The sequence below is a fragment of the Sphaeramia orbicularis genome, chromosome 13 (assembly GCF_902148855.1).
Source record: "Sphaeramia orbicularis chromosome 13, fSphaOr1.1, whole genome shotgun sequence".
Lineage (NCBI taxonomy): Eukaryota > Metazoa > Chordata > Actinopteri > Kurtiformes > Apogonidae > Sphaeramia > Sphaeramia orbicularis.
This window is the reverse complement of record NC_043969.1, coordinates 18,252,313-18,272,166: the sequence shown is the minus strand read 5'-3', so window position 1 is coordinate 18,272,166 and position 19,854 is coordinate 18,252,313. Positions and strand designations below refer to the sequence as shown.

The following is a 19,854-nucleotide window of genomic DNA, read 5'->3' as shown; positions in this document are numbered from 1 at the left end:
GAAACCTCAGCTCCACTCACACCTCTCCGTCCCTATACCATTCCCACCCTTTAGTGTCTGTCCTCCTTACATCTCTACAGAACACCAGCGACCCTCTGCTGAAACCACCATCACCTTTAAAATGAGACTTTTATTTTGGAAACCGTACATTGTGTATGTGCATTTGTTTTGTATGTGAGAGAAAGAATCAGTTTGAAAAATGAATTGAAATTGTATGAATAATTGAGCATTAAAGTGATGATTTACCACATTTAAGGCTTTTATTTTGGAAAAACCCTATTGTGTGAGCATGTGTGTCTGTGAGAAAGAGTACTTTTGAATGAAGAAACATTGTACAAACAGTTGAGTGTTTGGTCATAAAAATGAAAAGAAGTTATGTAATAGAAATGTTGTATTATTGGTAACTGGGGTTTTATTTTGAAAAAATGTACTCCGTGTACTTTTGAATGTGTGCAAAATTTCCAATATCCACAATACAATGCAGTAAAACCTGTTTTAAAATGGAGAAAGAAAAAAAAAAAAAAAAAAAAAAAAATTTGGATTGTCTGGGACTTGAACCCCAGTCCTTTTGTTCCATAGGCAGCTACATGAGCCACTGCACTACAGACATACACTTACAAATCTGCACCAGGAAGAGTTTTATAGGGACTTTATCATTGTTAAAAGTGAAAGTAAACATAGTCTTCAAAAAATCGCCATTATTCCATAACCGTAGGTCGTATCTGAAAAACTCTTTCACTTTTGGATTCTGCAGACTTGTGGGAATTTAATGAGGTATAACTTTTTATTCAAAAGTCTGAAATGAATAAGCAGTAATTGCAGAAACGTAGAGTAACTTTCAAAGGCAGATTGCCAACTTCCTGTTGGAGTTAGCTCATGAGTGTCAGTGTATGATTTGTCGGGCTCAATCAGACCAACATTTTGGCATTTGTTTCATGTTTCTGTGACATTCCTACTGGCTGCTTGGGCAGATTTTGTGTGTTTTTTAGTACATAGGTGGCGCTACAGAGTCCATTTTGCCATGCAAGGGGTTAATTTTGATATTGTATGAAAGTGTTCACCAGCCATGACATACATGGCAAATTTGGTGAGTTTTGGAGCATGTTAAGGGGGTCAAATGGCAGTCTAAAGTGGAAAAAGTATGAAAACAAACAAATTGTTATAAATCAATAATCGTACATCCTATCTCAAAAATTTTTGGATGTTAGAGTTGTGCTGAGTCCCGTGAACACGTAGATATGTCACATGTGGGGAAAAACTCCAAAGTGAAAAATGAGTTCCAACCATCGCAACTTTGCGGGCTTGTAAAAAAAAAAACTAAGACAGTTATGGAAAAGTTGTGAAATCGTTTTATTAAGGACGTTTCACTGTATCTTTTGGCGCTATTTAGAAGTCAATACAACAAACGGTGTCATCGGAGTTAGTTTTGAAAATTTTATTTTGAAAGGCATATTGCAAACTTCCTGTTGGAGATAGGTCATGAGTGTCAGTGGATGATTTGTAGAGCATGATCCAACAAAAATTTTGGCAGTGGTTTCATGTCTGTGCGACATTCCTACTGGCCACTAGGGCAGTTACCGTTTTTTTCACATAGGTGGCGCTAGAGAGGCCATTTTGGCACCTATGGGGTTAATTTTTTCATTTTATCAAATTTTTCGCCAGGCCTGACAAGTGTGCCAAATTTGGTGAGTTTTTGAGCATGTTTAGGGGGTCAAAATCAAGGTCAAAGTGGTGTGTGAATAATAATAATAATATCATAACGAATGAAAAACAATAGGGCCTTGCTTGCAGGCAAGGCCTCTCACTGTGTGAGAGGGCCTTACCTTTCGGCTCGGTCCCTAACTATAAGTGTTGAGATATAGGACCTTTAAGACGAAGCGTTTAGTGAATGCAGTACAGAGTCAGACTGCATCCTCATGCTACTGTCCTACCTGAGCTGCAGCCAGCGCACTCTTGTGGTCTTCTAGTGTAAGTGCGAGGTGGTCGTGGGCTGCCTTCAGGTCCTGATGCTGAATCTGAGCACACACACAAAACCAATGACAAGGAATGAACCCTTACTCACCAAATGTGTAGTTCAAAGTAACACTCCAGACTGGACTGATGATTCTAAAATAAGGATAAAACATCTAAAACAGGCAAGTGGAAATAAGATGATACTCTGTAAATGAAGCAGTCTAACATGTATAGCAATGAGGAGAAAACTGTATAAATAAAGTGGCTCCCTTCTCACCTGTGCATCTTGCAGCTGTGTGTGAATGTCATGGTGAGCTTTCCTCAGTTGTTTATTTTCCTCTCTTAGGTTATATGCATTTTCTAAAATTACAGACAGAAAACATATTCAGAGAAAACATAACATCTTGAGATCTAAAAACATGTACCTGAAAAAAAATAGACATGCAGTATTTTATCATGTCAGAAGATGGAGACAAAGCAAGAGCAATGATGACGCCACGTGAACAATAGCTCTCAAAAGTAGATGCACCCTTTGCAACTGTCAAATTATTTTTCTGCAACAGTATGAGCTGCACTGGCATGTTGTGAAAGGCTGTACTCACTTGAGGTGTACTCTGTTGCCACTGTTAGCAAAATACTCCATTATATGAAGTTTGTGCAAATAAATCATATAGTATCTGCCTCATGCTAGTGCCTCTAATGCAGCTGCTTGAAAAGTTACTGTGTCTCTTCATCTATGCACATATGCAGAATTTACATCCAGACTGACATCCACACAACCAATCCAAGAGCACAAAAAGCAGAAGATAACTGGTACAAAATAAATGTTAGTTGAGTAGGATCAAACTGTCCATAGCTACCTTTAAGTTGGGAGATTTCCACTTCTTTGGCTTGGTGCAGTTTGTCATAGCGCTCCCTGTGTTCATCCAGGAGCCGGCTATGGTCCTCACCCTCCATTTGGTGCTTCTCCTGCAGATCGTAATACTGCTTCTTCAGGTCCTCGTGCTGGTTCTGACATAAAGACCCATGTTATTATACTGTATGCTATTTTACACATTGTAATATCAACAATTGCACAGTGCAAGACTGAAAAACGCCTTTCAACACACATGATCTGACGATAAAGTAGAAGAATGTGGGGTGGTAAGGGGAGCTAAGAGGGGTAATATGAGGATGTTTATGTCGAACTCCATACCTTCAGCATCTGGTGTTGCACTTGTAGAGAATTGAATCTGCTGTTGGAGTCTTGCTGTTTGAGAATGAACACAAATGATGAGAAAAAAGCCAATAAAACCAGAAACACTGATATAGTAAGTACTGAAGTGAAAAAAAAACCTACCTTCTCCTTGTTCATTGACTGTTGTGCTTCAAGTTTATAAACCAGATAATCTAGAAAACACATAGATCATATAAAGATCAAAATGTTGTAAGACATTTATGAGGTTTTAATAAGATACAGCTTGACAGTTAGTATTTTTCTCACCTTCTTTGGCTTTTTTATGTTCTAACCTTTCCTTCTGAAGAGACTTTTCCAACCTGGAGCGATGCTCATATACCACTGAATACGTAAAAACAGACATGATAGAGAGAGAGGAAGCAGAGGGTTAGTGTCTGGACTCAGTCATGGTTAAGTAGAAGCAAAGCTAAACAGAGGAAAAACTAACACAAAGATTTACGTGAGCGTGAATTAACTCTTCAAAGGTCACTGAACAAAAGCAGACAAGGGAACAATGTGCATCTGATGGTTGATATGAGGTGATATTTATTCAGTCAATCACAGCTCCACACCTCGACACATTGCTGAGGTATTCCTCACCACACTGACATCCAAAGAGAGTGTATTTACAAAAAAACCTTTACAGACCTCACAGATGTTCCTGCTGAGCTGTGTACTGCACTTTTCCTTGACTTAACATCTTAAATGGTAAATAATTTTCAGATACAACAGTGAAAAAAGCCTTTTCATGCCCTGAAAGCTCCTGTTTACATTTTCATTTTGACTCCTGAGATCCTGTGTTCTGCCCTCACACAGTTCCCTCCATTTATCACTTTGATCAGATTTAAGATTAAATGAAACGACAATAATCCCTGTGGGAAATAACGATCATTGTAGCAGCAGGACAGAGGACAGAGATAAAAGAGCGGCGGATAGTGAGGCTGATAACCCACGTCGTAACAACAGAAACAAACACATTCAAGCAACAAATGATGGATGACGTGTAGATTAGATGAATGTGCGTAATTAACAAGAGTTCAAATTAAAAGCAATGATTTAAAAGGGAAATAACAACAATGTTTTTTTCAGTAGTTTAACTGATAAACAAAAAAAATGCTCTGGGAATTGTTGCAGAAGATGGAAAATCTAATTAATTACTTTATTATTACATTTACTCTAAGACACTTAAAGAAGTAGAATTAATCTAAAAATCATTAACAAGAAAAACAAACAAGAGCACAAATAAAATCAATCATGAGTGGACTGATTTGTAAATATAGTTTTAAAATGAGTCACAGATACAACAGCGTTGTAATATATTTCAAGTGTGTGCAGAATAAAAACTAAGTCTATGTTCACACTGTAGGCAAAAGTGGTAAAAATCAGATTTTTTTGGCCCATTTCTGATGTTTTATGATGATCTGAACAGCAAAAATCTAATTTTTCAAGGTTGTAGTCGGTTACTTGAATGTGTCAAATACACTCGTAGGCTTACACTGAGAATTTTTAAAGGGAGACAGACTGGAGAAGAGAAAAAAGGAGCGATTTTGGCTGACCCCTATGATGGAAAAAAACATGTGACTGTAAGAAAGTGGATAATTATAAAAGTGGACATGAAAGTCAAAGCAATAAATATTTAAATAAATAAATCTGAACATCAAACTCTAAGTAATTTATTAATCTGGGGATCTGCAGGTTTGCAGAAGCTGAATTTATTACTTTTTGAGACATTTTTCAAGGGATGATCCTTGACCTCATGACAAGAACAGCACAATCAGTTATAAACATCTGACGTGTTGAATGAAACCTGGTATAAAGCAACAGGAAATTAATGCAATAAACCTCATATTGTCTAAACAAAAGACATGTTAAGGTCACACTAAAAACTACCATTTTGGTTACAAGTTTTTTTTTCCCTGAAACTTGTGTTTTTACTACTGTACACACTTAACATATTTCAGATTGGATCTAAACACAGAGAGTGAGAAATGCATGTGTGTACATTAGAACGTTACTAAACTAACTTTACAAACCTAATGTTGGCCTATGACTTTTGCACAGTACTGTATATGCAGCTAATTCACTCACGCATTTTTGCGTTTCATAATACATGTAAAATTTCTACTACACGCTTTCACATAAACATGTTGCTCATAAATACAGATTCTTTTTCACTTGGTCCAAAATTACAAAACTCTGAGGAAACTCAAACCTGCTACTGGTTTTAACTTTCAGTCTCAGCTGGTTTACGTCTCTTGTCGTGGTCTGAGCCAGCCTGTGTCTCACCTATCTTAAAAAAAAAAAAAAAAACTGGACTGTGAATAATAAGTCTTCTCTTCTCACTTTTTCCTCACTCTGAATTTCCTGCCTTGTGGGGGGGGGGTTGGGCAGTCAAACTGATGATGTGGCTATTCTTCCTGAGAGCCAACTCATCAGATTCCTGGGTTCAGTGTTGGCTATACAATCTTGTAATAATTTCACAGGAACAACAAAAGTGAGAAGAAGGAGAGAGTGCAAGAAGAGAGTAGAGGGGGGGCAGATTGAGTCACACAGCGACACAAGAGGAACTGAGGAAAGTGAACACAGATGAGACTTAAAGAGGTGACAAAACATTTATGACACCAGTCTGGGAGTGTGGAAGTGGGTTACAGATATGATCAGGAAACTAACAGGCATCTCTGGAGTGAACCTACATGTTACACTAGGAGTCTACAGGTGTCTTTAATGTTTATGTGATCATTTCAAGACAAAAGTTTAATCAAATGTAAGACAAAATATTATTTTTCTTATCTGACTGCTGCAGGTACAGTACATATGAAGTTAAGTTCAGGGGGGCTGTGCAGGTGGATTTTATGTAGGAATATAATTAGTACAAAGAGTCAGGGATAGAAAATTCATCTAGTATTTGACAACTATTGTGGTAATTGATCACCAGTTTGAGTGATTTCTAAAGATATAAAGTCAGTATTTTCTGTCTTCTGGTCTATTTCATGAAAAAACTTTTGGAAAAGTACATTTTAAGACATCCTTCTATTTTATAAATTACACATTTTAATCAATACAAGAGTAAACAGCCTACAAGAAATTAATTAACAATAAAAATAATAGTAGCAGCTATGTAGTGAGAGGTTGATCAACATATTGCTAGCAGCTGACAGTTGGCAAAAAGACAATATGGACAGATGAAAAACCTCACTAATTAACTTCTAATGCTTATTTATTAACTGAATGTAAAGTGATACTAAACACTAAAATAAAGTACTGCGCAAAAGTCCTGGGCCAACATTAGGTTTGTTGGTTCAGTGAAGTTCTAATGACCACACAAAAGTATTTCTCAGTCTCTGTATTAAGATACAATCTGGATATATGGGAAGTACAGCATTAAAAAGGAGGGTTTCAAGGAAAAAAAAAAACAGCTTCAATAAACCAAAGACATAGTATTTAGTGTGACCTCCATTTGTACTGAACATGCTTTAAACTGTTTTTTTTCCATTCTATATGAGGTTTATTGCTTTCATTTTCTGATGTTTTATACCAGGTTTCATTCAACACATGTCAGATGATTCTGTCTCTGTTGCTTCTTGTCACGGGGTCAGAGGTCACACTAAATAGTCAGTTTAACCTTTGGAACATATTTAGTTTTTTGTCTGTCTTTTAAGGCTGTACACATATCTTTGTGTATTTTCATGATGTATCTGAAGGAAACAGAATGAGATAATAAATATTTATGCTGAAATAAATATTTATCCTGCAAAAACAACAAAGCTAGAGGTGACCTAAGGCTTTTGCACAGTATTGTATGTCTTTGAGCTGTAAACAAGAGGGATGAAACACATTTACATATTTACATAGTGATTGCACATATATATGATGTGATGTGGGGGTGGTGGAGGGTCACTGTGTACTGTCATTCTTAATGTAACTAATGTAAACAACTTTACATTGTGAAATGTGTACTAGTGATTTTAAGGTAGGCTTTTCTCTTGTAGTAAAATCAGTACAAACCTCACTCTAATTCTTTCAGGGCCTCATCTGGTTCTGTACAAGTGTCCTGTGATTCTCTGTCCCTGAACTACTCCTGTTTCACATCCACACCCGGACATTCACACACTAAACACCACACTCTCAGCATGTTTCTGACTGTAGTTACTTTCAGGATCATGCAGTGGGTGGAGCTCGACTCAGAGCAGGGGTAAAGTTACATTTCAAGACATTTCATGACTTTTTATGGTCTTGCAGACAGGGTTAATGTCACAAATCAAATTGGAAATCTATGCTGATGAATGTGAGTTTAATTTAACCATTTGTGTTGTAAATGTGAGGTTCAGTCATGAGTTTTCTTAAACGAACAGTGGTAGTACGAGGTTCACAGTCACAGTCTGACTTTCGCAAAAACGGTTTTACCTGGTGGTGTTACTACATATAGCCCTATTTCCAGTTTACTGCACTAGATCACGCACCAGTTTTCCAAAGTCTACTAATTTTAATCTGCTAGTATTTGATATGATCTACATTGAATGCACACTGTGTAGAAAACATGTTTACAGACCAGGTACTGTATTAAAATTTTATTCATATTACATCTTAGAGATGTGCAGTCAAAAATGTTATGTTTTTATGTATCCGGACATGAGTCAGGACAGGTGCTGAAACTAGTATATACACATAACCAGTTGCACCCTGTCATTGTTTATTTAACAAAAATGAAGCCAAAATGTAGAAGCAGTTTGTGAAAAAATTAAGTACACCCTTACCGTTTCCATAGGAAGTGGCTAGGTAAATATCATGTAGGTGCTGCTAAGCACACAAATTCAAGTTATGCATTTTCACTTCAAAGAAGTAGGTGTTAGTAAAGAATACAAAACCACAGACAGGGAAACAAATTAAATAGATTTCTCTTTGTTTTCACACAGCTGGAAAACTTTGATAGAATACACTCAATATGCCAACCAAATTTATACCTCAGGCCTTATTTAAATATTTCAAGCAGAAAATATACAGATTATAATTTTAATAGGTCACATAAGTTTTTCCAGCCAGTGTTGCACAATTTCATGTGATTTATGTGAAACTAAACTAATCTCTGACCTGGCTGTTTACCAGATCAGAGATTAGCGATTAATGTGCTTCATTAGAAACCATCCTCAGTATTTCTGAGTTAACTTGTTTATTTTAAATACAGCTATGTGTGGTTAAACATTTGTAATCATATGACAGTTAAACATACACTCAGCAAACTTCAGACACCTAAGAATAATAAATGATTTACATGAGCTTCATATTTATACTATTTGCAGGAATTTGTTAAGTCAATTATGGGTGGACCAGATGGACGCCAGGATGCATGACATGACGTAGTGAATAGTAGCCAAAGATAAGGTCATGTTGCTCTTTTCTGCTCAGTTCAGCTCAGGCCACGCCACACACACCCCGTCTCCTGGGGACTTGACATGGACACGGAGGGCGACGGCTACAAGTGAGTTTCAGTCTGAGAAGGATGGCATATGAATGTGCTTTAGGGTAATTATGACGCACTAATGATGACTTAACATGTTCTGGTCGTTATTTACATAGTACATTTCTACTCAAAACAAATGTTCCTTCCATACACATCTAAACTCTTTTACCTCTACAAAAGTACAACTTGAGCTCAGCAATAAAATTTTACATGATAATTGTCATTATAATCAAACATTTTTCTTTTGTCATTAAAGTTTATTCACATTTTCCACTAAAACACAAAAATTTTAATGTTTACATTCTTTTTTAATTTTACTCTTCATATTTTGTTGTATAACAAGTTTTTTTTTTTTTTTTAATCTTTGTTAAGGTTTTGGATGTTCTACCTCTACTTTCTCTATTAAGTGTTAACTAACATCTATTCTGCAACTTTCATTTTGATGAATAAGGACCCAGACTCCAGTAATTGTCTTTATTTTGATTTAATGCAAAGTAGAGTAAGGCACAGAAAAAGTCAATAAAAACAATTTAATACATGTAGCTATAAAAACTAGTGCTGTCAAACGATTAAATTTTAATCAGATTCATCACAGGGTTGCTGTGGATTAATTTCGCTTAAATATCATTCATTTTTAATCTATACTAATCGCGTTTCATTTTGCATGAGCAAACAGACTCAAGAAAGAAGGGAATATATTTGCACTTAACGTGTTAAACACCTTCAAAAGTTTCAACAAAACAACTTGAAACAAATATTCTGGTTTGTTTTTTTTTGTCCTCATATTTCCATCCAGAGGGCCAACGTGCTGTTTAGTGTCTTCTGTCTTTATGGGTTGGTTCTGCTGCCTGTCACTACTAGATCAACTGCCCATTTGTTCATACACAACAGTGACTCTACTTGGACAAACTGCCCGAAATGCATTGCCAGAGACTGCAGTGAGTCACCACAGGTGCTAGCAATATAATGCTAAACTAAACACCTAAAAAATATATGATATTGTTCTAAGGAGACAAAAGCAAGCATAGACTCCCCCTCAAGCCTCCAAACACAGACTGAATCCCCTTACACCTGCCCTTATTTCATTTATACTCCACTTAGCACAGGAAGGATCATTTATTGTCTGAGGTTCTCCCTTCAGACTGATAAAACATCTTTTTAACAGTGTGGTTGAAGTGCATTAACAGTGAGAACAACGGGACTCTCTATGGCAGTGACCTTTACTGGCTGAGTGTGGATTGCTTAGAGCTGGTTTATGTTGTGTTCTCCAAAAAACATCAATCACAGCAAGAAATGGGCTCCGGGAGTTTTCCTCTGGTTTTGTGTGGTGTTCAGAGTTTCTCAATTAAATACAAATGACATCCGGTTAATGTTTGCCGCTAAGCCAAAAATCATTTAAGACTGAATATTAATGCCTGATGTGTTTTTTTTCTTAGAGCAGCTTGATTTTCCTCTGAATACACTGAGTCTTGGTGGTGTGACTTTGTGAATCTGAGATGTCTTTGTGTAACTGTGATTTAGAAGATCTGAGAAACGTCACATAAATGAAAAGAGCGACTATCCTCCTCATCAGCTACATAATGAACTTCAAGATGATTTTCGTTATTTGTTTACCCAAGACACCACAGACACATATGATAATCTCCATGAAAAACACATTCTGAGACTAAATAATTAAATAACAGAAGCTTCTTGTCTCCATTCTGGATGTTGACAGAAGTGTTATGGCTCTGACATTTTTTTCTGTTTGTTTTCTTGGTGCTTAAAAGTTAAATTGAAAAGAATGCAAGTCATAAAATCCCACCTTTCCATTACTTCTATCCATAAAAAATGAAGAAAGACCATTTCCAAATCAAACTCCACAATTATTTATTTACTTCATATGCTGTAGATAAAAATATCAGTGAACAACAGCACCAGGGAACAATATCCCAACAGTCATTTAGAGGCCACTGCAATTATTCAGCTTGATTAATGTTTGGCAAGTTGCATATAAACAATAGTGAGTGAGTCAGTGGACGGGTGTTATATCACAGGGACACATTTGTCACATAACAAAAACAACCGCAAGTGTCAGTTAATCCTTTTAAATGACTGACAAGCACCAGCCTGTGGTTTTGGTTTGTAACAGTGAATCAATATGGCTGGCTTCAAACCCCCCAAGGCTGTATAGCCCACCTCTAAATATAGGACGCAAAAAACAGCAATCTACCATCAGTGTGGGATATCAAGTGAACGAGACTTGTGATTGGCTCAACAAAGCATTGCTTTACAATGAAAGTATGGGTGTGGTTAAGTGGTATATGTTTCCCACTGAGTGTCACATTATACCGCCATCCCCCTCCTCCTCCTCTCAAAATGTCAACTTGACTGCAGATTCTCTGAACAGATATAAGACTTTATGTGAAACGCTGACCCAAAAATGACTTGGAGAGATCCTGCACAGCCACTCCCTCCTATACAATAATAAACACACAACAATAACAGTGACACTTTGTTGAATGTGCACATTTCCCATAATATGCCTGTCTACTTGAAGGTCCAAAGTGTGACCTTTAAAAGCTCATGGACTCCGATTTCTTTAACAAAACCAAGTTGTTGCAGCGGACCTGGTAGTAAAGCCAACACATGCTGTGTGTGTGAATGAATGTGTACAGTTTTAACACGTGATCAGAGCAGGAGGACAGCTTTGTGGTGGGTCTGCTGGACTGAGCAGTGGATGACGGGGAGAGATGACAACCACTTAGGTGGGAGGTTTGTTGAATTAAAGGCTGAACAAAATTATCAGGTCCATAGTTTGGGCTAAGACTTTGACTCACTGACTCCCTGATGTGGCCGCGAGTCTTGTTTTGAATAGATGAAGCGTGGTCTCTCCGCCCAGCTGTTAATTTTAAATGCCACTCATATTATAAAGGCATGGCACAAAACCTCACATCCTGTCAGCACAGTGGAGGGTTTAACTGTGTTTACAAGGCCTGTGTAAATCAGTAAGGTCACTGCAGGACATCAATGCTTAATCTGTTTTAAAGGCTTGGTATGGACAGTGTCCCTGAAGTTATTTTATTAATAGAAACACAATACTGTAGTACAGATACCTATACATGCAGATCTTATAATGTGAACACTAAGACACCATGTTAATATACTTTCCCTGAGAGAGATGTACAGTTAGGGGAACAATGTAATTAATAAAGAGGATTAAAAAAAAACATATCAAACAGCTGTGTTTCCATAAAATGTCAAGCAAATTTTAACTGGAAAAAAGTGAATGATGTACTTACTTATGCACAAACTGATCTGGGGTGAATATGCTGGGTTGAAATATGTCACTAGCAGAAGATGCTGTATACTATATCATGCAGAGCTTTAATAAATAGAATTGTCCCTCAGTCAATAATACCTGTTGTTACTACCAGACATGTTTTCTCATTTAATCAGAATAACTGGGAAGACAGTGAATAGTTAAGCTGTCAGATAATCAGTGAAATGAGTTAAATGTTCACTAGATTATATTTGAAAAAGGTGTTTCTATTTCCTCTCCATACATTTACTCCTCAAATGAAAACTTTCACTAAATCTGTTAATGGAAACACACATAATATATATCATTAAGTAGTATTAAAAGTCTGTAAACAATATAGCAGAGACTCTTGGGTCATGCCGAGGTGCAAAAAACACAGTATTAGGGTGACAATGCATTTAAAATGAGCTAAAAATAAATATGAATATGTCCTTCTCAAACCTTTACTTAAACTCAAGATGACTGTGTTTAACTTTTTGCCTCTGTTTGACTGAGCCCTGGCTGCCTGCAGCAGATGTTGTAGTTGACCTTACGACTTGAAGGTGCACTCATTTGAAGACTGTCGAGTTGAGCCTGCAGACACACTGACTGTAAACAGGTGTTTGTGAGTGTGTGTGTGATGCTGCCTCCAGTCGACGATAAAACACACTTTCTGGGAATGTGGGGTCTAATTTCATACCTACTGTAGTCCTAAAAGACAAGAGTTGCCCTGGTTAATAAACTCAAGTCTGATCTGCTCAGATTTTAAACTGTTTTATCATTATATCAAAGTTCAAAGGTCATACACTGGTCACTGGTAAATTATGGCTTGGCTTCAGTTAATGGACTGTAATCATGCAGACAGCAGACACCTCAAATGAACTCTATTTCATTCTCACATCAGACATTGGCCAGTGTGCAGCTGCTTATTGGATACCATTGCAGTGACCTGCTGGGGTTCACACTGTATGCTTCTACTTTATATTCAGATGGAGAGAGGCGGAATAAGAAGAGCTGGATTCAATTTAGTTTTAGTCATATAGTGCCAAGTGACAACAAGAAAAATCATCTCAAGGCATTTAACACAGTAACATTGTCTGTAAAGTTATAGGAAAATATCAGTACTTCACACTTCAATATCTACATTTCAGATGCTATTATGTGTGATATTGAAATGATTTCTCAAAATCACTATTGATTTTTATAACAGTTTATGTACATTATGTATTATATGTATCAGATTTGTGGCAGTTTTGGTTTATTTTATGACGTCTTTAAATGTCCAACATTATAACTATCATCAGCAGCTTTACCTAATATATCTTTATACGACACTGTTTTCCTTTAGTCATTATTTTTTAAACATCACAATATGTACATGACAGTGAATGACAGTGACAGTGAATGTTAACGCCAGTACAATGACATGCATCGGCATTTCCTCTGTAATTTTAATGCAGCTGTGGTGCTTCTTGTTTTGTCTCATATCATTTCCTGTTTTTTTGTTTCAAATGATTACAAAATCAACCTCTGACACATTAACCATCCACTTAGTTTAGTGATAAAAACATTCAATCTTATTTAAATAGTTATATATGGTTCCTTAACTTGCACTCTTGTTTGACTCTTTCCTGATCTGTGTCAACTTTTATGTATTTTGTCAACCTTTAGTCTTTGTTGACTTTAATGTTATTCTGTCGTACTTTTTTAGTTTTAGTGTTGTTCATCAAAAGCCTAACCAGGGACATGGTCTGCATATTGTGGCACTATGGCACCTATATACATTACATCTGTTGCATACTTTTAATGTGACAATGCCTGTATGCATTGTCCCTGTCAAAACTTAAAGAAATAAAAGCATCTATATATGTATTTGCAGTTATGGTAAGTTCATGTTGTGGTGAATGAATGAATGAATGAATAGAGGAAGACTTTGCAAATCTTCAGACTGTTACCAACACACAGCCTTAGTAATGAGGTCACGACCTAAAAATATTATAGAGAAAGAAAACAACTTCACTTGACAAGTTTTGACATGTTGCTGACAGTAGTTTTACCTGCAGAGTAAACTGAACCAGGGTTCATAATCAGTCTTTAAGTTGGGGTGTCAAACATACAGCAGTGGGCCAAAACTAGCCAGCCAAAGGGTCCAATCTGGCCCGTGAGATGAATTTGTGAAATGCAAAACTTACACTGAGATACAGACAATGGTGTCATTTTAGTTCTAGGGCCACATACGACCTATTTTGATCTCAAGTGGGCCATATTAGTAAAATACTATCAAAATAATGACAACTCCAAATTTTTCTCTTAATTTTAGCGTAAAAAAAAAAAAAAAGTAAAATTACATTATATTCCACAGAAAAATGTAAATAACCTGAACAAATATGAACAACCTGAAATGCCTTAAAGGGGTCATATTTTGCTAAGCCCACTTTTATTAGTCTTTGGTTCATTTATTTGTGTATTTGGACTCTAATAGTCCAAAAAAGTTTGAATTTGAACCCTCCAGGCACTGCAAAGCTATCTTTATATTCATTTTGGCAAAAATGGAGTGGATTTCTACAACCCATTTTAATTCTACAACCTGTTTTAACTCCTTAATTTGTTATGTTTTATAACTAGCTACGTCACGACATTTGCACATATAAGGTCAAGACTTCCGACAAACATTTCTCCGAGTACGCCATAATTGTTTGTCAGCAGCAGCTGTTGTAGTCCATACTGAAAATATGTTCAAACTTCGAGCTGATTACCTAAAATGTTCAGTTGTTGGTTGGACGGGACAGATCACCACTGTCAACAACCTGGAGGGGGCAGGGCATGAAGTGATTCATTTGCATTTAAAGGGCCCGCACTCAAAACAACCTTTCTGGTATCATTAGTCAGACATAGGGTTGAAGATGGACCTGTGGAGTTGAATTAATGAAGAATTCAGACCCAAGTACAGAATTTACAGTTTATGTAGACCACAGGAAAATGTTTTAAAATGCATAGTTCCATTTTAACCCTTTCATGCATTGCGGTCACTACAGTAGACAGTTATTCTACAGCTGTTCCCTTATATATTCATGGGTTTTGTGGTTTAAGTTGCATATCCGCCAACACAGTGGACACTTATGCATAATCTCATACACTGCAAAAAGTTACTGTCACTTTGCTGTTCTTAATAAACCTGATCTGCAGTAACATGTTTGAGAATAAATCAACTGCTAGTTGTTATTAGACTGTAATTAACAGTCTTCTTAATTTTTTTTTTTTTTGCATATTATCTCCATGAAGTGAGTAATAACTAGTATTAGAGTATGCTAAAATGTGAAAAAACAACAGATTAGCTGCATTAAAAATGTTTTTATTTCATAGATTTCATACAGTATATCACTTTCTGATATTGCGTTTTAAATACATGTTTCTTTGCTTCAAAAATTAAATGCATGGTGTCCAGTTGAGTGGACATTTTTGTAATGCCACAAAAAATAGGTTAATTAAAAAAATGTCAATCACATTGTTTTTTTTTTATGCCTAAAGAGAAATAAATACAGAGGAAAAAAATCTTGACTAAGGTTTTGATAATTCATGCATCAAAGGGTTAAAAAAGCAAAATATCACTCCTTTACAAGAAAAGGTGCAATTTAAAAATGTTATGCCTGTTTTGTGCCTTTGTAGAACTACTGTGATTTTAGTCTTTCCACTCTAAAGCAGAGACAATATGGAGTAGACATTATATATAGGTTATTATTTATTATTTTACTGGGCCATATTAGTCTGTATGTGGCACCTGAACTAACATGAGCTTGATTAAGTGTAGAACAAACATAAAAAGCCAGTGCATCTCTGTCAGATGGGTACATCTGTGGAATAATCTGGAGCAAAATTTAAAAATGTCTTCTTCAATCTGTGCATTTAAAAGGATGTATAAATCAACAATAATAACAAAATATAGAACATTATAGAAGTACGCATAAAATAAGATATTATTTGTAGTTAATTGGTTATCATGATAAGAAGATACTATCATATTTATTGATCATTGTATTTGGAATAAATATTCAAAGTGCATATAAATATTAGAGTTTATATAAAAACCGGTTGATTATGCAAATTTGATTGTGTGAGAGGTGACTAAAAAAGTGTATATGAATGGTTTGTATGGATGTTTTGTGTTATTGTAAAAAATATACAGAGGAAAATGTGTTAAAGTAAAGGAAGCGAATCTAGTTTGATTATTAGTTCGTAAAAAGGGGGTGGGAGTCAATAACTTATACTTCTTCCCACTCCTTTTTGAGTGCAAAAAATTGTATTTATTTATTTGTTTTGACCATGTTGTGTGATTCTTTGTTATCTGATGATTCTATGTGCTCGAAATAAACTACTACTACTACTACTACTACTACAAGCTGCTTTAAGTGATATTACAGGTTGTTACAAGCAGTTTAACCCTTTCATGCATAGTGGTCACTACAGTGGACAGTTATTCTACAGTTGTTCTCTTGTATATTCATAGGTTTGGTTGTTTAAGTTCCATATCAGCCTACACAGTGGACGCTTATGCATCATCTTAAACACTGCGATTCATACCATAACTGTAACTTTATTGTTCTTGATAAACCTGATCTGCAGTAACATGTTTTTGTTTCCTATTTTTATTGAAGTGTGTGCAAGAGAAACAAAGGTACTTACATATACCAGGGCACACTGATGTCAGCATTAACCATGTTTATATACACCATTAGGTTTAGAATTGCATATTCATAAGAACAAATAACAATGAAACCTGACAAACAATACAATGAAAAGACTACTAAGACATAATCTGAATAAAATTATTAAACTAGTGACATCAACAGAAAAATAAATAAATAAATAAATAAATCCATGAAAGGTTGCCATTTGTAGAATTTGTTGAAGTTTCCCTGTTTTGAATATCTAATTTTTTCTACTTTTAAAAAGGACATAACCTCATTAATCTATTGTGTGCAGTGACATGTTTGAGTGTAAATCAATTGCTAGTTGTTACTAGACTGTAATTAACAGTTTTCGTAAACAAAGGTTTTTTTTTTTTTTTTTTTTTTTTTGTTTTTTTTTTTGTTTTTTTCATATTATCTCTATGAAGTGAATAATAACTAGTATTAGAGTATGTTAAAATGTGAAAAAACATCAGATTAGCTACATTAAAATGTTTTTTTTTTGTTTTTTTTTTGCATCGTTTTCACACAGTTTACCCCTTTCTGATATTGCGTTTTAAATACATGTTTCTTTGCTACAAAAATTAAACACATGTTGTCCAGCTGAGTGGACATTTTTGCAACTCCATAAAAATTAGGCTCATTAAAAAAAAAAAAATCAGTCACATTGTTTTTTTCATGCCTAAAAAGGAATAAAAACAGTCAGGAAAAAAAAAAAATGTGACTAAGGTTCTCATAATTCATGCATGAAAGGGTTAAGCACACAACTGTAGTTTTCAGTGGAGTTTGGCATTTTCCTTTATTAGAGGAGATCTGATGCCAGCCTCTTGTCAGTTGTGTTGAAACAGACACAGCCTAATAACACTTTTGTTTACCTTGGAGCTGCGCCGACAGTGACTCCTGATGTTGCTGGTACTTCAGAGCCATCGCCTCGGTCCTCTTCAGCTGTTTGTGCATCTCATAGGATATCATGCCCCCGTACATCATCCCGCACACCACCGTGACCAGCAGGAGACACTGGAAGATCCTCCGCTGTCTCCGGGAGCACACCCCGTTTCCCATGTTGGACCCGCACCCCTCCCCTCCGTCTGCGCGAGGAAGCCCCGTCTCTGCCGTTGGAAAGTTCCGACTCAAGTTTTCTACCCCCTCGGTGAAGACTGAGGAAGCCCGCTGCCCCTCACTCCCCGAGCATTTCCACGAAGAGAAAACGACTTATATGCGAAGATTTACATGAGGTTGACATTATTTTACCGAAGCCACTTTCCCTCTGCTCTCTCCTGTTACTTCAAAGTCGCCGCTCAGATTTACTTCAGTTTAAAGTCCTGCTCAAACGCACCGAACACCGACGCACTCCGCTTCTTCCTCCTTTTCGTGTCCCGCTGGCAGACTTTTCTCTTTCCGCCGCAGAACGTGATAACTACATACATGTAAAAGTCTATGCTCAAGTCCCTGTCGAGGCCTTTTGAGCACCTTTAACTTCAGTTACGTGTCAGCCCAGCAGCTGCACTGCCATCCATCTGAACCTCTACCGGAAGTCCCGCCCATATGGAGTTACACATTACCCTACTCCCGCCCTCAGATGAATATCACTCAGTGATTGGCCATCAGACAAGTCAATCAAACGGAAGACGAATAAGAGGGTGTGGATTTGATTTCCTGATTACATGGAGATGGAATCTTGTCATAACATTTGTACAGATATCATCATCACATAACTTATTTATTATGTTTATTTATTCAAAAAAAAAAAAAAAAAGAAAAATAGCGGTAATTTTATCTACTACACTTTCTTTATGGTCAAAAGACCTTCTATGGACATCATTACATCAATTTTGCTATGTAAAAAAAATATATGAAAATAGAATTCCTGCAGGAAAAAAATGAAAACATTAAACATGTTATATACAAAAACTGGCAAATCAGAAAATGACAAATTTTATTTCAATACTTTTCCTTAGTTGTAATGTTGGTTTAATTTGTTTCATTTGCTGTATACATCAACATGGCTGGAAACTCTTCTATTGTTGTGTATTTGTTAAGTTTGGCTCGTTGTGCTGAATGTCATCACTAATACAGTTTATGCTTTTGTAACTGCAATGGATTAAAATTTTAACTGAATCGGTTGTAACATGTATTCATGTAAATGAACCAAAACACTGTCATTCACCTTAATAAAGTTTGCCCAATTTAAAAATGACGCATATTTTATTCAATAACTGGCAAATGGGAAAATTGGCATTTTTACACTGATATGTTTGATTAGTTGTAATGTTGCATCAAGTAGTTCTAGGTATTTGAATAGCACTGAATTCATGTTTTGTATTTATGTGTTACTTATTGGGTCTGTTTTTTCACTGTGTTTGGGACATTTCTTAAGTTGCAGCTCGTAACAACTTTATAGGATATGTAGATATTTTATTGTAATGTCTGAATTTTGGGTAAATGAGCATAGAGGCACAACAATTGAAATAAACCCACAGACAGTGCTGAACAAATGTATTAGACCACCATTCAGTGTAAGGTTTATGTCACAGTTGTCCTAACTTAACAGTGTTGGTAATTGGCCAGACACATTTCTTTGTTTCTGTAATGGTTAATACACCAGTATATGGAAGCTCTTTAACCAAAACTATATTTTAAATACTAAAATATAATACTTATTTTTCTCCATTAATTTTCAAATTTACTGTTTTACAAAAGAACAGAAAAAAAATAATAAAGCACATTATTTCTTGATGAAGATGCTAAGTTATATTTATTTATATGCATTCCCGGACAGAAAAATTACATTTAGAGGTTGAATATAATGCTTGATTATTTACTGACTACTCAGAGCAGCTCAGTGAGCTCAAATGTGGGTATAAAAGGGTGAATTCAGTCTTAAATTCCTCATTCCTGTTGAATGTTGAGAGTTCAATGACACTGAAAGAATCCACAGTAAAGAGCCTCATGATGCTGGATGGTCTCAGACAAATACACTGTATGTTCACTGTTCTGTTTAATTTTAAGTAAATTAAGTGAAATATTAAATTCATCCATGCCTAAAACATCACATTATTGCATCATCTGACAAAGAAAAGGCATTACAACCTGTTATTTGCAAAGCAAACTGTTTCTAATGTGTTTTACATACGACTACATACGACACGTGAATATAAAACAGAAAGTGACTTCTGCTTTCACTTCATAGGTCTTTATTTGAATGTCAGAGTTCCAGTCTCCATTGTTGTTCATTTGGGCATGTGGGCACTTGTCGTGTAGG

The 19,854-nt window shown here is 35.9% G+C and overlaps 1 protein-coding gene across 2 annotated transcripts in view; it reads right to left on the bottom strand.

Moving 5' to 3' along the window:
• The window catches only part of golim4a (golgi integral membrane protein 4a), a 31,368-nt gene extending 13,251 nt beyond the window's left edge, over positions 1–18,117 (bottom strand). For both annotated transcript variants that reach the window (XM_030152956.1, XM_030152957.1), the window contains exons 1-7: positions 17,468–18,117; positions 3,437–3,511; positions 3,293–3,342; positions 3,149–3,202; positions 2,814–2,964; positions 2,231–2,313; positions 1,932–2,015 (exon numbers count right to left, since the gene is read on the bottom strand). In XM_030152956.1, the coding sequence (XP_030008816.1) occupies positions 1,932–2,015; positions 2,231–2,313; positions 2,814–2,964; positions 3,149–3,202; positions 3,293–3,342; positions 3,437–3,511; positions 17,468–17,654 (684 nt within the window). In that variant the 5' untranslated portion in view covers positions 17,655–18,117. The remainder of the gene's footprint in view (positions 1–1,931; positions 2,016–2,230; positions 2,314–2,813; positions 2,965–3,148; positions 3,203–3,292; positions 3,343–3,436; positions 3,512–17,467) is intronic.
• Positions 18,118–19,854: the final 1,737 nt, after the last annotated feature.